We start from the raw sequence: 19,118 nt of genomic DNA, 5'->3' as shown, positions 1-19,118 counted from the left end.
CGGGTGACTGACCCTGTGTCCGATATGTGGGGCCACCCACGGACACACACACCTGCACCCGCAGCCCACCCCAGCTCCACCAGCCTCAGCTGCCTGCTATCTGCCTGCCCAGCTGAGCAGGCAGGGCATCACACACAGCATCCTCCACCCACAGGGCATCCTCCACTCGACACACTTCCCTATATTTGCATAATTAACAGCATTGAGAGGCCGCAGGCCTCATCTGCGTGAGGACAGCTGCTCTGCCAGACACCCTGGCCCCACGCAGGCGGCTCTGTCCTGCCCGCCCGGCAGCCATCATCCCCGTGCCATCCCTGAGGAGGGATGGAGCCGGGCTGGCAGCCACAGCCACCGTCCTCCCTGCTTCCCCATGGCCATCCTCCTCAGAGCGTGGGAATGGGTGCCAGGACGCCTGGGTCTGCAGCATGGAGGACACTGTCACCTGCCCTGGAAGAAGGGGGATGGCAGCAGCTCCATGGTGGGTGGGTGGCTCGGGCCATGCTGGGGGGGTAGAAGGGGTCTGCCTTCCCCAGCGCAGGATGAGGCCACTGTGACACCAGGCTAGGACCCATTTTTGGATGCCCTACACTGTCCCATAACCCTTCCGTTGCCCATGGCCTGGGAGAAGCCATTTCGGGGAGCCGGAGCCCCAAGTGGGAGCGGGGGGGTCTGAGGTCTGTGGCGGGTCCCCAGGGCACAGCGGGGGAACCGGGGTACATCCTAACCTGTTACCATGGAAACGACAGCGGCTCAGTGGCAGTGGGAAGAGGCGGCTGCAGCAGCCCCGAGATGCTGACAAAGGGGAGGGGGAAGGGAACCCGGCTGCGGCAGGGGTGGCCGCGAGGTGCAGCCGGCACCCCCCGCCCAGGGCCTGGGGCCAAGAATCCTTCAGCAGCTGCCGAAGAGGTGGTGGGCACGGCTTGCCCAACCCAACCCCACATTGGCCCCTTGCTCCCCTCCCTGCCAGCAGCCCCACGGCCATCCCCACAGGCTCCCTGGCCGCAGGCAGTGGGGGGACCCCAGCCAAGACCCTGGCGAAGACCCTGGCCAAAACTGGGTGCGTGGGGCTGGAGTAGCTGTCCCAGACCAAACCCTGCACTGCCACTACTTCGTATCCCCATGGCCCCACTGCCCTGGCCAAGGACTCCCCTGACTCACGCCAGCACCACTCAGCACATTAATATTGCATTCGGCTTCATATTTAAAGTGGATAAATCTTTAAATCAAAGACTGCTGTGAAGCCCACTCAGTCTGGGAGCCCTGCTGATGCTGGTGAGGAGGGATGGGTGGTCCCATCCAGCATCTGGGGGTGGGATGGAGGAGAGCCCCGACATGGACCAGATGCATCCCAGCTCTGCCAGGGCGCCACAGCGCCTCTCAGACCTTGCCTCATTAACAATTAGCAGCCAATAACCATCCCTCAGAGGCTGGGGTGCTGTCCTCACCAAGCCGCAGCAGCCCCATTTAACCCAGGAGCTAACTGGGTATAAAAAAGCTGGATGGGCAGAGATGGGGGAGCCTGTATCTCCCCCCAGTCCTCAGCTTCCAGGGAAAGGGGATCCCTAGCTCTAACTCATCCTGCCTCCTCGGGGTGGGGTGTCCCTCATCTCTCCTGCCTTTGATGGGTCCCAGCTGGGATGCCTCCAGCACCAGCCAGGACCGAAGCAGCATGAGGTGCTTTAGTGTTGGTGTCCCCCCATGATGGCCATCTCCCCGGGACACCCACCCCACGCAGCTCCCCTGAGCCCACCCAGCCGGGCACTGTCCCCGGGCTGGGGATGCCCCAGAGAAACCCAAACCTCTCGCCCAAGCACCCTTCCCCATCAGGCAGGGTCTAAGGTGGAGCCAAGGCAGCAGAGAGGGGACAAAGTTGATGGTCCCCACCAGGCACACCAACTCGGAGGCTGCCAGGCTCCACTGCCTCCCCTCCACCAAGGCCAAGGTCTGCAGCTCCGGGCTTAACCACGGGGAGGGCAATGGGGGCACCCAGAGCAGCACCAGCACTGTGGGAAACCTGGCAACCTGGGCTGGGGTGGCTCAGCGGCAAGGTAACGAGGAACACAGCTTTAATGAGGTGGCTGGGGACCCTGGGAGGTGACACCCACAGCAGTACAAGGAAGAAGGCGGCATGAACAGCATGAAGGGGAAGGGACTGGCCTGTGGGGACGCAGGAATGACCCAGCGCTCATGCAGCCATTGCTCCCAGTTGGAGCAGATCTATGTCCCAGTCCCAGACTGGAGCTGGGGACGAAACCTACAGGCATTGCCCCAACAGACACCCAGGGAGAGGGACTCTCCGCTGCCTGCAGGAGGGAGGACGGAGCCATGTCCCCATGGCTCCAGCTGTGCCTCCAGCTGTGCCACCTGCAGCCATGCAGTATTTATGGGGCTCTCAGCTGGGGAGGCCGGGCAGAGGGACCTCCCCAGCACCCGCTGCAGGGAGGGAACCAAGCACCACCAAGCAGCCAGGATGGGCAAGGGGGACATTGCTGGGCGAGGGGACACAGAGGGGCTCGGCCCTGCATCTCCCTGCCTGCGGGGTGCTCCTGCCACCCAGCCAGCCCAAACCGAGCACCTCCCTCTTTCCCCCGCAGCTGCATTGCCCCTGCAGCCTGTTCCTGTGCCCATGCCAAAACCCAGCGCTATTTTTGCTCCCGTTTTTTAGCAGCAGTGGAAATCCTCCTGCTCCACCCCAGGCATGGGAGGGAGGCAGCCTGGCCTAGGGGAGCCGCTTTGGGGGGCAAGGACACCCCAGCCCTACAGTCCTGAGCTGGATCCAGCCCCATAACACACCAAAGGCTGGCACCCAGAGAACACCAACACCCATTGGGGCAGGGGCCCTGCAGGCTGGCATGCAGCCCCAGGAGAGTGACGGGGCCAGGAACGTGTCCCCATGGGGGATTATTTTACCCAGGAAAATAATGTTTCCACTCTGCCATGTCTTCCCAGGTCTGGCCCAGGCTAATCCCGGTGCAATGGTCCCCAAGAGGAAGTGCAGCCAAGGACAGCAGCCAGCTCCTTCCCAGCCCGGGCAGGTGACAGCACAGCCACAGCAGCTCAGGGTGGCATTGTCTTCGCTCTCCAGCCAGGCGCAGGCTGTTCCCCGGCACCCCAGGAGCACACCAGCACACCCTGACGCTCATCTGTCCTATCCCACTGCCAGGAGAAGCCCAACATCTGCATGGAGCCTGCAAGGTTTTGGGGAAACACTGCAGCTTCCCTGTGCCTGGGTGAAAATTCACCATGACAACACGGATGCGTGAGCTGGCCTCGGACCTGCCTCCGCGGGCCTCCTCCAAAGGGTGGCTCAACACAAACAGCATCTCCTCCGCGCCGCTGCCACCTTCCCCGGCATGATGAAGGCCAGACCCTGCCCCGCATCCCCCAAAACACGAACACCACAGCGAGCAGCGTCCCCCACACCTCTCTCCTCCACGGCAAGGGTGGCTGGAAGAGGATTTGGGATGGCAGAGCCATTGCTTTGCAGAGATGCCATGGCTGGGAAGGAGCGCACAGAGGCTGGGGCTGGACATGGCCTCTGGGCTCCAGCCCAGCCGCCTGCACAAGCTGCACAGATGCACCAGACCCCGGGACTGCTGCTGCTGGATGCGGCCTCTGGCTATGGGTGTCAGAGGCTTCAGGCCAGAAAACTTGGGGGGTCAGCCATCTGCAACGTGCCCCCCACAGCCCCTGCTCCCTCCAGGGCATGGCAGATGCCAGATCCATGCAGGGGGCACTGTGTCCCCTTCTCTGGAGCATCCCATCTTCCCACACACCCACCCATACCAAACCTCGCTGCCCCACAAACACCAGGCTCCGAGCTCAACCCCACACCCCAAAACCCACCCCTGGGGTGCCCACGCAGCTCAACACTCCCCCAGAATGAACAACGGGACCCCGTGACTGAGCCCCCCCATCCCCCTCGCCGTGTCCCTGTCTCCCTTGGCTGCCGCTGAGACAGCTGCCGTGGGACTGGGACCAGGACCAACACGGCACCGGGGCTCGCTCCTCCCTGCTGCCTGTCCATGGGATGGGGGGGGCGGGGGGGGGGTGTTCACAACCCCAGGCTGCTGCAGGACGCCCCCGGCCCCGCCGGCTGCCAGCCCCCAGGTACTGACACCACGTTGCTACAGCATCCTCGGCGCAGCGCCTCAGAGCTCACCGCAAAAATCACGGCTGGGGGAGAGGAGCCTTCCCACGGCCATGGAGGGACGGGGATGGGACCCAATGCAGAAAGCACCCGTGTCCCCAAGGACCCCCGTGCGCAGCACCAGATGTCAGGCTGCTCCGGCTCCAGTGAGCCCCACCGTACTGGGGCCACCATTCCCCATCCTGCTCATGCATCTCCCCCAGAGCAGGCAGTGGGTCCCCGGAGCCTGGAGGATGCTGGACCGACTCCAGACAGCGCTGCCCTACCACTGGGACATGCGGGATGCTGAGGAAGGGGAGCACAACCCCCTGCCAGCATCGCCTGCCCCCTGCCCAGGCTTGACTCAGCTCAGGAGCCCCCCAGCACGGGATCGCCGCCCAGCATCCCTCCCCAGTGCGATGCAGCGTTACACAACAGGTAGGGGGGACCCACCACCCCGGCCACCCTCGCCGCCCCCCAGCCCAGGGCACGTACTGCTGTAGAGGGTGTCGATCCAGGAGAGGCGCGGCAGGCCGCGGTGGCTCAGCGGCTCCATGCTCGGGAGGGCTGCGCCGGCTCTCAGCCTCGCCAGCCGGCTCTCATCTCACAACAAAGGCAGCGGGCGAGGGCGGGAGGCGGGGGGCCGCAGGCCCAGGCGGGGGCTGGATGGGAGAGCCGGGCACGGCCGCCTGCCCGGGCACACGGCGACTCTTCTGCCAGGGGTGCCCAGGGAAGGAGGTGCTGCCTGGCAATGGCAGCGCGTCCCGCCTCCCGCCCCTGCCTTGCCGGGGGGAGCTGAGCTCAGCATCCCCCCGCATGCAGCCACACCGACCCTCCGCAGGGGTCTGGGGACCAGGGAGGAGGAGACGGCGGTGGCACAGGGGCATGCGGCTGCCCCCCAGGCCACCCCAAGGAGGGTGGGGGGAAAGGGAGAGCCTGGCTCCATCACCCTTTCCATCATGGCCTTATCCCTTCCCTATGACCCAGGGATGCTGTGCCCCCTCCCCAGAAAAATCTCACCAGCCCCTCAAACCACTACACCTGAAGGACACAGGCTCCTCCTGGCCCCGCTCCCCCTGGCTCTGGCAACCGCAGAAGGAACCAGGACCCCCAGGAGCCAGGAGCTGCCCTGCCCCGTACAGCCAAGGTTGGCAGAACAGGGCGCAGGCAGGCAGGAGTTAAACCACCCTCCACAGCTGCAAGTAGCCAAAGGAAATCTAAATTGCCAGAGTCATCAACCCCAATATGTCAGGGCGCCAGCCAAGCGTTCAAGTGCAGAGGTTGCCCTCGTTCAGCCTGTGCTGGCACCGCTGCCCCCATCCCGGGGGTGCGGGCAGCATCCCCCGCCGGTGCCCTCGGTCGCATCCTGCCCGCGGGCTCAGCTGTGTGGGGAAGGGCCTGGACCAGGCGCCAGGGCCAGATGGGAACCGAGCAGGAGGGATAATGCTCTGCCAGGCACAAGGGGAAGGCAGAGCCACCGGAGTGTGAAGTGCCAGGACGCGGGTGGCATCGACAACCACCCCGGCTGGGAAACCTGAGGGGACCCTGCCAAGGCACTTCCACCACCTGATCCCCATTCCCAAGGATGTCCACACCAGGCTCAGACGCAGCCGATATGGTTTGAGGGAGCGCAGCAATGCCAAGGCTGTGGTTCGGCATGGCTGGGGCACATGGAGCCACTGGCACCTGGCATCCAGGGTGAAGAGCCACTGCTGCCCCTGGCACAGCCCTGCCATCCCGGGGGGCTGTATCCAGCCCCAGCATGGTGAGGACCCACACCCACAGCCTACCGCCCCCACGGGCTGTGTGTCTCGGGCGCTGAGTCAGTGGCACAGGATACAGCCCCACAGCTGCCATTTCCCACCCCTCGCCCACCCTGCTCCTGGATATTTCGGGGAGCTGAGCACACCCCACCAACTGCCTCATGAGATGCTGCTGGGCACCACCACCACCCCTGCACTGCCCAGTGCCAAAGCGCCTTGTCCCCCAGCTGTTAGTGCGGGTGGTGCCAGCCCTGCCCAAGGGTGACAGCACAGGCACGGTGGGACACGTTGGCTGCTCTCTGTCCCCCACCAACTTCCCCATTTGCTCCTGCCCAGGCTCCGGCTCAGTACCACAGCCTGTCCCCGCTCCATCCCTTACAGGTCCTGATGGAGAGTCCCCTCCATCCTCCACAGCCAAACCCTGGGCCCCCACAGCACCCTGCAGCATGAGGCCCTGCTGCCCAGCGCAGGGAGCTGCCAGGAAGGCGACAGCAGTTCGGCTGAGCACATCAACCCCATTCACAGCAGGAAACCGCACTCCAATCGCACCTCAGGGAGCACCACAGCAGCAGCAGCAGTAGTAGCAGCAGCAACAGCAGCACAAGGTGGAGCAGCTCCCCATCCAGCACGGTGGCTGCAGAGACATGGGAGCAGCAGGCAGCCCACAGCCTCCCGGGGTAGCTGATTTTCCATGCACGGCTCTCTGCACGCACGCAGGGGTTTTTCCACATGCTCCCCCTGGCCAGACACGCTTCCTGGCCTCTCCTACCCATGGCACCAGCCTCTCCACGTCACGGTGCAAACCCCCATTTGCACATCTTCCTCTTCATCCAACTGAACACTCAGACAAACTGCCCGTGGGCCACCAGACCCCTGGGACCCCTCCACCAGCTGGCCACCCCTGGCGTGACACCGCGCAGCAGGCCCTGGCAGTACCACGGCACAGGAGGACCAGGCAGCCAAGTGCCCCAGAGCCCGGCCAGGCGGGTGTCCCAGAAAGCCTCCCCATACACCAAGATGCCCAAAGCAGAGTCACCTCCGTGCTGCACCCGACGGGCCTTATCTGGTTGCACACACCAACCCAGGCAGGCGCCCTTGCACAGCCGGGACAAAACAGCCCCAACCAAACTGCTGGGCTTTATTTTTACTTTGTTTTTTTGTGCTCTTTTCACCTTTGCAAAAGCAACAACAACAAAACTTCAAAACCTGCAAAGCAGCTAAACCTCTGTCCTCTCCCTGGGGCTGAGGGGAGCACCCACCCACACCCAGACACCCATCACGCCATGATGACACAGACCAGTCCTGAGTGAGGAGACGCTGTCAACCACATTCTCAACCCCCCCAACCACCTCCAGCTCTGACTGCAGCACAGCTCCAGCTGGGAGCATCCTTGCTGCAAGAGCCAAAAGCCGAGTCCTGCGGTGCCTCCTCGCCACTAGCCGGCCCTATGCAGCCTGCCTGGTGTCTGTCTGTCTGCCTGGCATCTGCCCAGCCCCTGCCTGCCAGCCCATGCATCGCTATTTCTGGACTCTTGTGCAAGAGGCTCCTCCAGCCACAGCCACAGGAACCTCAGTAGTGCTCGCCTGAGGCCGGGTTGGGGCTGGCGGTGGGCACCCGGGGCTGGCAGCAACCAGAGAGCAGCTCCGGAGCCACCTGCACCTCCAACACCAGACTGGGGCAAAGGGGGTGTTTTTCTGGAGGAAGAACGGAAGAGAGGATGGTTGGGGAGCACCATGCAAGTGGCAGCGGTAGACAAGGACTAAGAGCAGCCAGAGTCCTTTGGTTGGGAGAGGTGAAGCCTAGATGTCCTGGAGCCATGGCAGGGACACAGCCAGGGCTGCTGGGACACAGCCAGAGCAGCAGAGCCCAGGGCTGCGGTGGGAGATGCCAGCCGAGAGCCCAGCTTTCCGAGCTCCTCCAGTGCCCACTCTGATGGGCTCTCCAGGAGGTCTGGGCTGACCCTCGCTGGTGCAGAGCAGCAGCTATTCCCTTGCCAGAGGTTGCAGAGGGGGAAAAGAGGAATAAATGAAAATGTTTCCACCCTCCCAGCCAAGGAGCGCAGCAGATCCTTCCCGCTGTGTGTCCTGAACATGCTGCTCCTCAGTCCAACTCAGCATTAAACTTTTCCCCCAGTATCACTCTCCTGCAGGACGGAAACTCCGAGGTCTGTGCTGCATCAACCCCAAGCTCCGCTCGCAGCCTCAGGGCACAGCTGAGAGGTGCCCAGAGCGCAGGGCAGCCGCTCAGAGCCTCCTGCCCTTGGGGAGCCAAGCAGGGCACCAGAGCTGGGTAGGTCCCCCCAGCAAGTGTGGGGAAGAAGGCAGAGACCCAGCCACAGCAGCAGAGCCCTTAGCCTCGCAAAATACCAGACAGAGAAGGAAAGAACGGTGGGGGCTGCTCACAGGAAAAAGCCTCTAATATCAGATGAAGGTCTGGCCTAGCTATCACGTTGCATCGCTCTGCTGAGAGGGAGGAGATCGCAGCTGTATCTACCAGTGCTGCAGCCCCAGGCTGCTCCTCTCGCACCCGGCCCCTGTGCCAGCGCTGACGAGATGGCTCGGCCAGGTTTGCTTCCTGCCACAGAACCTGCAAAGGAGAGGGAAGGGGTGAAGGGGCGTTCGTTGGCAGCGTCAGAATGAAAACCGCCCATGGCAGAAAGCCCCTGTCCAAGCACAAAGGTCTCCCTATCTGCCAGAGCTTCAAACAATCCCTGAACCAAAGTTCAGCTGGGACTTATCTCAAGTCAGATCTGCAGGACATCCTTTGCGATTCTGCTTGGGCTGGCCAGGCTCCACTCCCCAACGACAGCCAAGAGAGCCAAGAAGTGTTGCTGCTACTGATTTACATATGCAAATTATCCTGCTTAGCAAACACTGATAAAGTAACTAGAGGTGGGAAAGCCAAGTCTATTTGTAGATGTTTCTTGGGGATGCAGTGAGATCAGTGTTCTCCCTCTGGCTGCTCAGCCCCAGCCAGAATCCCGGTGGCTGCTCCGGCCAGCCCCAGTGGGAGGACAAACCCAGCAATGCCATGAACCAGGTGCAGAGGTGCCATTTTCCCGGGATGGATGCACACTTCAGTGAGCTGCCTTGGCTAAACCAGGCTGCCCTCTCTAACCCAAGGGAATATTAATCCCCCGCAAGCACGGGGGAAAGTGTCTCCCTCCGTTCGCTGCTGCAGGGTTGGCTGCAGCAGCCAGCAGAAGACAGAGCAGAGCCATCCGCTGGGATCCCAACTGGCAGCATCGCTGGCCACGCCGGGCAGGAGGGGAGGAACCACCCAAACAAAGAGCCCTGCTGCACAGAAGTGTCTTTCCAGGGAAAAAAAACAAAACAAACCAAACCAGGTTTCAATAGACTTACAATGCAAATGTATTCAGGCCCTGCAGGGCACTTCTGGCTGTAGCCAGCCACCTAATGAGGGTTTCTTGCATGCCCTGCTGCTGCTGCTGCTCCTACATGGGGACCACCGACCACCCCACAACCAGCCACTGCTGCACCAAGCCCGAGGGGGCCAGGAGGCCACCTCCGAGCTGAAGTGCTTGCCCCCTCGGTGGGTACATCCCACAACACCACTGGCACTGGAAGGGGAACTGCGTCCCCTCCTTCCCTTCTGCAGGGCTCTGGGGCAGGCCGTGCAGCCCAGCGCTGCACCGCCTGAATGCTGCTGAGCTGGGGGAGCTCAGCATCGTCTCTGCCCCAAATACTGGGGGGAAAATACCCCCACAGACAAATACCCAGCCAGTGGGACCATGCTCAGCTGACAGCACACAGGGACGCGCAGGGATGCTGCAGCCAGACCCACCTCCTGCGGGTGAGGTGTCAGCATCTGTGCCGGGGGAGAGGAGGAAGCCGCCCTGGGAACGCTCACACCAATTTTGGGGATCTGGTTCAGAGGAGATGCAGGTTTGCGATGCTGAGCAGCAGCCAGATTCCCACTGCAACCGTGCTTAGCTGATGTGAGAGCTGATGGCAGAGAGGAGCCGGCCAGGTGAAAGCCAGACCCAGCCACGACAGCTTGCCAGAAGCACAGACGTGCCCCAGTTCCCAGCACGCATCCACCCTGCTCGGCATTCGCAGGGTCCCAGCTCATGGAAGGGCCATTTCTCCACCCCGCAGATGCTGTGGCCGCTGCGGCTCTGTCCTGGAGCAGAGATCCCAGTGGTGCCCGGAGGCAGAGCTGGTCCGAGGTTTCCCCTTTGCTCTTCCAGCTCCTTTACAAGCCCTCCACTATTTGCCCATCACAGGGAAGTTACTGCAACAACCAGCACTTACTGCTCTCATTTAAAAGCCATGTTTTCAAACAGCAACTGTTCTACTCAAAGGCTTTTGAACCTCATGAACTTTTGCATTTATTTATGATTTTAACAGTGTCAACCTGCCCCAGCGTTAACCCTTCAGACCTCGGCTCAGGCAGCACTGCTCTCAGGGGAGGCAGCCCCACGTCACGCAGGGGTTGTTGTCACACTGCCATCAGGGGGTTCATGGAGAAATGTCACCTCCCAAAACACTGCCGGGCCCCAGAGCAGATGGAGACAGTTCAAAGGGCCCCAGCAGGCAAGCACAAACACACACATGCACGCACTGCGGTTTTGTCCTTGCCTAAGCAGTTAAAATTAAACACAGTGACTCTGCCTGGCCTTCCCCAGCCAGAAGAGGAACTTTCAGCATCTTCAGAGCCAAACAAACGCGTTCCAACAGTGGTGGGGAAAAAAATTAAGTAAAAACTAGGAAAAAAAAAAAGAGGACACAGAGGTGGTAAATCGGCTCTTGAGGAGGGACAACTCCCACCATGCACCTCCCCGGCTCAGCACCGGCTTCAAGATCCCTCCTGGAGCTACAGGAGGGGAAATGTAAGCGCAGCCAAGGCAACACTTCGCCTTCCTGGGTGCTGCAGGATCCCCGCTCCTTCGCCTCTTGCACGGTGCGACCTACCCCAGACAGAGAGAGATGCACCGGGATAAACTCTGGACTTTGCTCACTATTTTCCATTCTCCTTTTGCTGGGGTTTTAGGGGCTTTTCCAAGAAAGGGATGAGGAACCAGCAGTGTCCATGGGTGGCTCAGAACAGCAGGACAGGAGCACCTGCAGCATCCCAGCTCCGCAGCAAAGCCAGCCTCTTTCTCAGCTTCCCAAGGGCAAAGCAGGGAAACCCAGCACCGAGTTTGTTCCACCTCTGTGCGTGCTACCCAGCTGCCGGGCACAAAGCATCTCCCAGTGAGCGTTGCTGCATCCCTCCTCTCAGTAACCGGCACAGTCACCTCCCACCCGCTCAGCTCACTCTCCTCGTGGGTACCAACCCACAGCACCGGACCCTTCGCCCCAGACTCATGCTGCGGCAAGAGGGAGGTGATGGAGGCAGCACCCAGCTGAAGCACCGTCACGCCCCGGCACACCCCGACCACCTCCCGGCACTGCGCATACTCAGCTGTGAGGCCAGCTGCATGTTTAGCCACAGGGACAGGTGATGGCCGAGATGAAGGGAATTTTAGTCCTTTCCACGCGTCGTCTTTAGCCATCTGCTCGCTGACGCTCAGATTTTGTCGGTCCCGGGTGAGCTGGCACAGGCGTTATCTCAGATGCCAGGATCATGTATCTGGCTGTCACACGCACTGCTCTCATGCAATAGCTGCAAACAGGGGCATCTTGCAGATTTCCTCGCTTAAAAGGAGATTAACCACAAGCTACTTAGAGGAAACCACTGTCTTTCCCCAGTAATTCCCATAAAGACTATATTCAACGCTCCTTCACTTGCTGTCCAGATAGTGCTGCCATAGGTTACAGTGAAATGGCTGGGGACCGACTGCATTCAGCCACAGCCGCAGCACTGTTAAGCTCCAAAATTCACATTAAAATACTGCGGGACCCCAGGCAGAGCAGCACTAGCTGAGTTACCACCCGGACTGCTGGCAGGAGAAGCAAACAGCACCTCAATCAGGAATTTTTAATTATATCTGAAAAATAAAGAGAAGTGAGAAGAAAACAACGGGAGCACTAAGTTAACCAACTGTCCAGAGAAAGGAGGATCCAGGCAACGACTGCACGCATTTTACTGTACTCTCAAATTGTGCTTTTAAATGTCAGCGCCGTCAGTGCACACAGGCGCCCTTATAACGCGCAACAAAGAAAAGTGCTGATGCTCGGGAAAGGCTCGGGACAAGGCTGGGGAGAGCTCATCATCAGCCGACCTCTGCACAGAGCCCGGCCGTGCTGTGGGGCGAGGAGCTGGGCGCTTGGTGGAGGGGATGCTGCCTCCTCAGATGAATGCAGGAGCTGGGGACCGTGATGGAGACCCCTTTGGGGGAGGAGGAGGCCACAGTTAATCACAGCAGACGTAACCTTGGATTTCAAGGTCTTGCCCAAAGACTCACCCCAAGTGGCTGCAAAGGTCTTGGTCCAGCTGCCTCGAAGGGCGGTGCAGGGCTGGAGGACCCTTCCGGGTTACGAAGCCAGGACCCTCAGGGGCTCAGAGACCTATTCCTTACACTGTGCTCCAGGGAAGGCCCTTTAGCAACACCCACCCCAGCCTGAGAGCAGCATTGCACAGTCCTGGGTGTTCGGAAACATTCAGAAGGATTACCCAGATAGAAATAAAATGCAGGATCTGAGTGTAAATCAGAAGGATTTGCGCCTGGTCGCTCCGACGCACTCATGTCCCCTTGGCTGCTGAGCAGCTCTCCAAAAACTACAACCAGTGCCCACTGACAGGGAGCTGGAGGAGGAAGGGCTTGGGGCGGCTCTCTGAAGGCAGCACACTCAATGCCCTCGGTCCTCGCCGCAGGGCTGGGAGCAGGCTCCCGTGACCGGTCCCCAGTCATCAGGGAGAGGCAACGCACGTGTGACCGAGCCCGGCACAGTACAGAGACAACGCCGACAGCAGCCATGTACTTTGGACGTTTCACCTCCCGACAGCTCAGGAGGTGAAATGGAAACCGAGCTGTTCTCTGGCCCTGTAGATTACTGCAATAAATATACATTATGCTAAATATTAAGCACGGTTCAACATCAGAGTGCTTGCTACCCAGGCAATATTAAACCAGCACAATACAGCCTTGGGGAAAAACCACCACCCCAAACAATGAAGCAACAATAAAATTAACTCAAGTCAGCTGCAGAATTAGCAACATAAAAAGTGACATTCCCTAGCTGTCAGGACTGCGTTTGAACCGGGATTAAAGCTGATGCAATAACAACTTCCAGGTCGCTGGAAGTAGGACAGAGTGACGGGTGGCGGTGCTAGCTGGCTGCGCCTTCAGTGCCACGAAACAGCCAGTCACTTGCAAAATAACATCATCCCCAGTCCGCCCAGAGAAACGCCCCGGGGACACCTCGCCACCCCAGCACGCTTCTGCTTTAGCGGCCCCAGGACTTCCCCAAGGGAGATCACAGGATGTCACCCGAGCAGAGGTGTCCCCGTGAGCCGGGTCGCACCTGGAGGAAGTGACTCTCCTGCAGTGTCCCAGCCCCAGAGGTGGCTCCTGGTGCAGCGGCACATCGCCAAGAGCCAGCTGCAGGGGACCAGCCAGCCACCCTCCCTCCTCGCATGCCCGAGGATGGGGCCTTGGCATAGGACACCCTCAGATGTGGGACAGGGACAAGACAGGGGCTTGGGGTGGCCTTAGTGGTGGGATAGGGACAGCACAAGGGCTGGGCTTGGCATTAGCTGTTTGATAGGGATGGCATGAGGGCTTGAGGCGGCCTCAGCCATGTGATGGCATGGGGTGCCCCGGCTGTGTGACAGGGACAGCCTGGGGAGACCGTCAGATCCTCTGCCGTGCCACAGCACAGGGTTCATCATCTGTGTGACAGGGACAGCACAAGGGCTTGGGACGGCCTCAGCAGTGGCATGGCACGGCATGGGGACGCGGGGATGGAGCGGCACGGGGTGCCCTTGACTGTGCCGTGGGTACGGCAGGGGACCTCAGGATGGACAGCACGGGGGCTGGCGATGCCCTCGGGCTCGCGGCGGCCCAGGATGCCCTTGACCGTGCGACGGGGATGGCAGAGGGGCTGGGGGACACCCTCGTCCCCGGCGCGGGATGCCCTGGGACGCAGGGTGGGTACGGCCCCCCCCTCGGCCGTGCCCTGGCCCGGGGCCCCCCGCGGCACCCACCTGCCGAGGAGGCGTCCTCCGCGTCGGAGCTGCCGCCGCTGCCTCCCTCCGGGGAGCTGCCCGCGGGGCCGCCGGCGGGGCTCGGCGGCGGGCGGGGGGCGGCGGGCAGCGGCGGCGGCGGGGGGGCTCGGGCCAGCGCCGCCTCCAGGTAGCCCACCTTGAAGCGTTCCTCGGCCAGCGCCCGCTGCAGGCGGCGCAGGTGGCGGCGGCAGCGCTCCAGCTCCCGCTCCATGGCCCGTACCGAGCCCAGCTCCATGCGGGGCGCCGGTTCCCCCGGGAACTCCGCTTGCCAGTGCCGTGCGAAGTCCTCCCGGGCCGCCTCGCCCGCCGCCGCCTCGCCCGCCGCCATCCCCCGCCCCGGCCCGAAGTTTCCCCCCCCCGGCACCGGCACCGCCGCCGCCTTCCGCCCCCCGCCGCCGCCGCGGGCCCTGACGTCGGTGCCCGCCCCCGGCCCGCCCCGCCTCGGCACGGCCCCGCCGGGGCGGGGAGCAGCGCTGCCACCGCCCCCCGGCTCGGCTCCGGCCGCCGGTCCGGTGGAAGGCAGCGGCGGGGTTACCTGCGCCCGCCGGCTCCGCCGCTCGCTCCCCGGGGGAGCACCGCAGGCGCGCCCCGGGCTTGATACGGGATGGATCGCGGAGCCCGAGCGGGGTGCGGGGGGGGCTGCTGTATTCCCGGCTGTTTCGACCTTCGGCTCCTCCGTCCCCACCTCTGGGTCCCCCCGGAGGAGCTGCGGGCCGGGAGGATGCCGTGCAGGCGAGGAAGCGTCTGGTGCCGGCAGCGTCAGAGCAGTTAACAAAGCGACAGCTAATGACACAAACAATCCCACGCACTGCAAGAAATCGGTTCCCGAGCCAGGAACAACTGAGCCTTGAAGGCACGGCGTAGCTCCTGTGCCACCGAGCTGCTGTGCCCCCAGCCAGGGCGCGCCCCGGCCTTTGCTATGGAGCTCTGCCCGTCTCCCAGCCATCCTCATCCTCGGGCCGGTGATGCTCTGCCTGCCCCGTCTGCCTCAGGATGGATGGGCCATTCCCACCAGACGGAGGGGCAGGCACAAACTCCTGTGGTGGGCGACAAAGGCCCACATAAGGCTTTTTGCCCACTCGGTGCCTCGGCACATGTGCCCACTGTGTTTAAGCTGCCAGGGCAGCTCATGTCCCCCCGGCTCACTCCCGTCCCACGGGATGGGGCTTCCCAACCCCACGCTCTGGGCAGGGTCCACGGTTCCCTTGTGCCATGCGAGGGGCTGGGACACAGGACCTCACAGGGTGCCGGGGGCAGAGAGGCAGGATCCTGCAGGCAGCGCGGACGCAGGGAGCTGCCTTCCCCTGCCTCCTCCCGTGTACTGCACGATGGCTGGCTGTGGATGACTCACAGGCCAGCGTCCCTTGTGCCATCTGGCTGTGCCCCAGCAGGAACAAAGCACCCCATTTATTTACCCATGAGGCCCAGGCAATGTTACGACAACCGCCTCCTCCTTCCCCTCGTCACCACCCAAGAGCAGGGGGCTGAGCAGAGGTGGACACCTCCCTGCATGCCAGTCCCTGGCTCTCATGCCTTGGCACCGTGGGCTCCCTCCGGCACAGCCGTGCCTCCCGGTGCAGCCTTCCCGAGGAGGATGGATGGTGCTGGGACACTGCCAGCCCCCCCCCAGCCCATGTCGGCTGCCCCCTCACCTCCCCATAGGGGTTTCATCCCAGGGAGGGCTGTGCTCTCAGATGGCCCTGGCAGCTCTCACCTGGAAGCAGCAGTGGTTTGGGGGTGCCGGATGGATGTGGGCAGGGGGCAACCAGTCCCAGGCCCTTTGAGGAGCTGCAGCTCCTGCTCAGCAGCAGTGTTAGGGGCAAAGACACCCAAAACACACTTTTGGGCTGTGGGACCTGTGAGAGCTGTGACAGTGCTGCCCAGGATGGGCAGCTGCCCTGCGCTCAGCAGTGCCCCAGTCTGCTGTGACACATGCTGGAGAGGTGGGGTATCCTCGGGGGGTCAAACCCCTTCATGGAGGCTGGGGAGGAGGGGGAAGGTGCTGTTAGTGGCCTGATTTATGCATGGCGACGGATAATTACAGCTCTTTCATCATCTGTCAGGCAGACGGGCCCAGCAGAGCCTTACAACACATTTCTGGCTCCCCATCTCAGCCCATAAATCTCTCCAGCGCATGGTGATAAATCAGCGGGAGCTGAGGGAGCAGGGCCAGGGTGGGCGTTCCTCCTGGCCTCCCACCCTGTAATGGGCACCTAGGTAGGAAGCATCCAGGACAAGGTGGGGACGGCCCAGCGGGATGCACTAATTACAGGCGGCAGGTGGCATCCAATGACCCATGATTTACAGTCTGGCCTTGCCCGCTTCCGAGAGCTGGGGCTGGATCCCTGCAGGGCCAGGGCTGCCCAGAGCCAAGATGCTGGGAACCCCCGGCAGCGCTCCCCAGCAAGCTCCCGGGGACTGTGGGCAGGATGGGGGCAGCGGGCTCTGCCCTGCCTGGTGGGCACCTCGGGGCTGCTGCCTACCCTCTGTCCCTGTCGCTGCTCAAGCATTGCCCTGGTTGGGACACAGCTCTGCGCCCAGCTCAGCCACCTCTGCATCTGCTCCGTACTGCGCCTCCCGACCTCCCACATGAGCCAAAACATCCCTGCGGCAGGGATCCATCCTGCTTAGCTGGGTTTTGGACAGGCATATCTCTAAGTGGGCCTGGCATGCCCATCCTGCCGGCATTCAAGCATCCCGAAGAGCCTCTCTCCTGAGCTGAGCTCACTGGGTAAGTCAGTGGCTGGGGGAGCATCCGCTCCTGGGCAGAGCAAGACTGGGCGGCCAGAAGGCCACTGGGGAGAACAAGAGGGCCATAGTGAGCACAGGTGAGTGCTCGAAAATATTTGCAAGCTTCATCTCCCTTTGAAGTCCTGCTGCCTGGTCCTCCCCTCTCCCTGAGGCCCCGGCTCCTGATTTATTGGGTTCCTGGAGCAGAGGCACCTAAATTAGCTCCGACTTCAAAGAGCCAGGAGAGGAGAAGGGCAATAGACAAATAGCCCCCCGCTAATTGTGGCTATTGATCAAATGTGATCCGGGACAATCAGATAGGAAGGGATGGATCAAGGGAAGGGGCACGTTCTCCTGGGGGCTCTGCTTTTGCACGAATCACCCCAACAATTTGTCAGACCCACTGCTGGGCCATTTTTCAACACGTTACCCCTCGCACAGGAAGGCGTTTAGCGACTGCTGGCTAATGAAATGATGGGCAAACACACATGGTGGCCCCACACTGCTCAGAGGACGGGGACCTGGCCCTCCCCATGGCCTCCAGACCTGCTGCACCTGGCAAGTCCCTCTGTCCTGCCGGCTTGGGGATGCAGGGAACAAGGAGCTGCTTTCAGCATCGTCTTCCCCAGAGTAAGTGCCGGGCAGGTCGGGCAGCACCAGCCCAGACAGCTCTGCCCCCGGGCTCCACGCTGCTGGGAAGGGACAGGAAGGCTCTGGAGGCAGGTAGCACTTTAGCTCTTTTATCACCTGCCCCAGTCCCCCCTGCCACATTCCTGCTTCCTGCTCCGCAGGGCAGAGGCGTGCCAAGCCCTGCACATTCCTCTGCTGGCTCCTGGGGCTGCTCCTGCCCAGGCACCCACTGACCTCCATGCCCACGGATGCTCCCGGCTCGCCAGGGTGCAGCTGCATGGAGCAGCCCTAAAGCACTGTCTCAAAGGCAGCTCAGTGCTCCAGCCCTGTTCCTGGGGCAGGAGTCATTTTGTCTTCTCCTGTGCCCAGCCACAAGACTCACTGCTCTCCTCAGCAACCTCATCACTCTGTGCCTCAGTTTCCCCTAGCTGGGAAATAACAGAAGTGCTGCAGCACCAGGGAGTGGAGCCTGAGCCCCGTGCCAGGGTGGCGATGCCCCAGAGGGCTCTGCCCCCCGGCATTGTATAAAACCAAAGGACGACCTGGCCCGGGCTGAGCTGCCAGCCTGCCTAATATAGCAGAGGGCAGAGCAGCTCGAGGAACTCTTGCAGTGACCAAACTCTTAGCAGAAACTGAAGCAACCACTTCAATGTGTGCTTGGTAGAGGTGCTTCCACCCTGGGGCCTGTGAGCATCCCACCGCACGCTCTGGGCACACCAGCCCTGGTGCCCCACACTCCAGCCTGGCACCGTGCTCAGGAGCATCCCCGCGGGCAGAGGCCAGGCAGGGCTCACCCTGTGCCTCTCCGCAAGGCAGCACACCTGCAGGCAGGTGAGGAGGGTCGGGAGGGAGCCACGTGACGAGCCCCCGGTGGGGTTTTTAGAGGCGGCTGCGTGTCCCTGGAGGAGTGTCTCCCACACCTCACAGGAGGCAGGACCGCAGCAGCACCTCTCCTGCTCCCCCTCACTGCGGCCATGTCCGGAGCAGCCATGGGGAAAGGCACAGCGGCAGAGCCCGACAGCTCAGAAGAGGAGCTGGAAGGGGGGGGCGCACCCCAGGCACGCTATGGGCAGGGTCTGTGGGTCCCCCAGGGCAGGGAAGCAGCTGCCTGCCTGCGGGACACCGAAGGGATGAAGGTGAGGAAGAGGAGCAGGCCGGTGCGCTCCAAGGCCAGGAGGATGGCTGCCAACGTCAGAGAGCGCAAGAGGATCCTGGACTACAACCAAGCCTTCAATGCCCTGCGGCTGGCCCTCAAACATGACCTCGGTGGCAAAAGGCTTTCTAAAATTGCTACGCTCCGGCGAGCCATCAACAGGATCACGGCTCTGTCTCTGTCCCTGCATGGCGCCGGGCGCTGCTGGCCCTGCGCCCACTCCGAGTGCCGCAGCCGGGCCAGGGTCCCTGCGCAGGAGCAGGGGGCGAAGGCCAGCTGCCCCCAGGTCCCCTGTGAGCCCGGTTACGCAGGCGCTGCCGGCTTGCAGCGCTGCCCTCCGTCCCCTCTCTATGCTGGGTTTTCCCCTGAGAGGCAGCTCCATCACTACGAGAGCTCGAAGGAGGATTGCTCCGTGCCCAGCCCTGCCTATTGCTCCAGCGGGACCCACCATCCTGGGCTGCGAGGCGCCTGCCAGCAAAGATACACGGGCAGCCTGCAAGACCCCCTGGCCGGGGCGATCCCCTGGCAGCTGGGCTATTGCCAGAGCTGGGGACACCAGCAGTGCCTCCCCATCCACTGA

General features: G+C 62.3%; 2 protein-coding genes across 3 annotated transcripts in view; one reads left to right on the top strand and one right to left on the bottom strand.

Annotated features, from left to right (window-relative positions):
* ABR (ABR activator of RhoGEF and GTPase) overlaps positions 1 to 14,355 on the bottom strand; it is a 42,086-nt gene extending 27,731 nt beyond the window's left edge. The window contains exon 1 of one of the 2 annotated variants that reach the window (XM_087751725.1): positions 14,005 to 14,355. In XM_087751725.1, the coding sequence (XP_087607851.1) occupies positions 14,005 to 14,353 (349 nt within the window). In that variant the 5' untranslated portion in view covers positions 14,354 to 14,355. Of the gene's footprint in view, positions 1 to 4,624; positions 4,889 to 14,004 lie in introns of those variants that run through there. The other variant, XM_087751726.1, reaches the window with a different exon arrangement.
* A 4,004-nt stretch (positions 14,356 to 18,359) lies between these two features.
* On the top strand, positions 18,360 to 19,118 carry BHLHA9 (basic helix-loop-helix family member a9). Its single transcript, XM_009464564.1, has one exon. It carries the CDS (start codon positions 18,360 to 18,362, stop codon positions 19,116 to 19,118), a length of 759 nt encoding a protein of 252 aa, XP_009462839.1.

The sequence above is a fragment of the Nipponia nippon genome, unplaced genomic scaffold (genome assembly GCF_047370975.1).
Source record: "Nipponia nippon isolate SJK-2023a ecotype South Korea unplaced genomic scaffold, ASM4737097v1 scaffold_15, whole genome shotgun sequence".
Classification (NCBI taxonomy): domain Eukaryota; kingdom Metazoa; phylum Chordata; class Aves; order Pelecaniformes; family Threskiornithidae; genus Nipponia; species Nipponia nippon.
The sequence above is the reverse complement of the archived record's forward strand: the minus strand, read 5'-3'. Positions and strand labels throughout refer to the sequence as shown.

Bases quoted from the DNA above. Each gene is read 5' to 3' on its own strand.
- BHLHA9 (XM_009464564.1), top strand. From the start codon at position 18,360: ATGTCCGGAGCAGCCATGGGGAAAGGCACAGCGGCAGAGCCCGACAGC.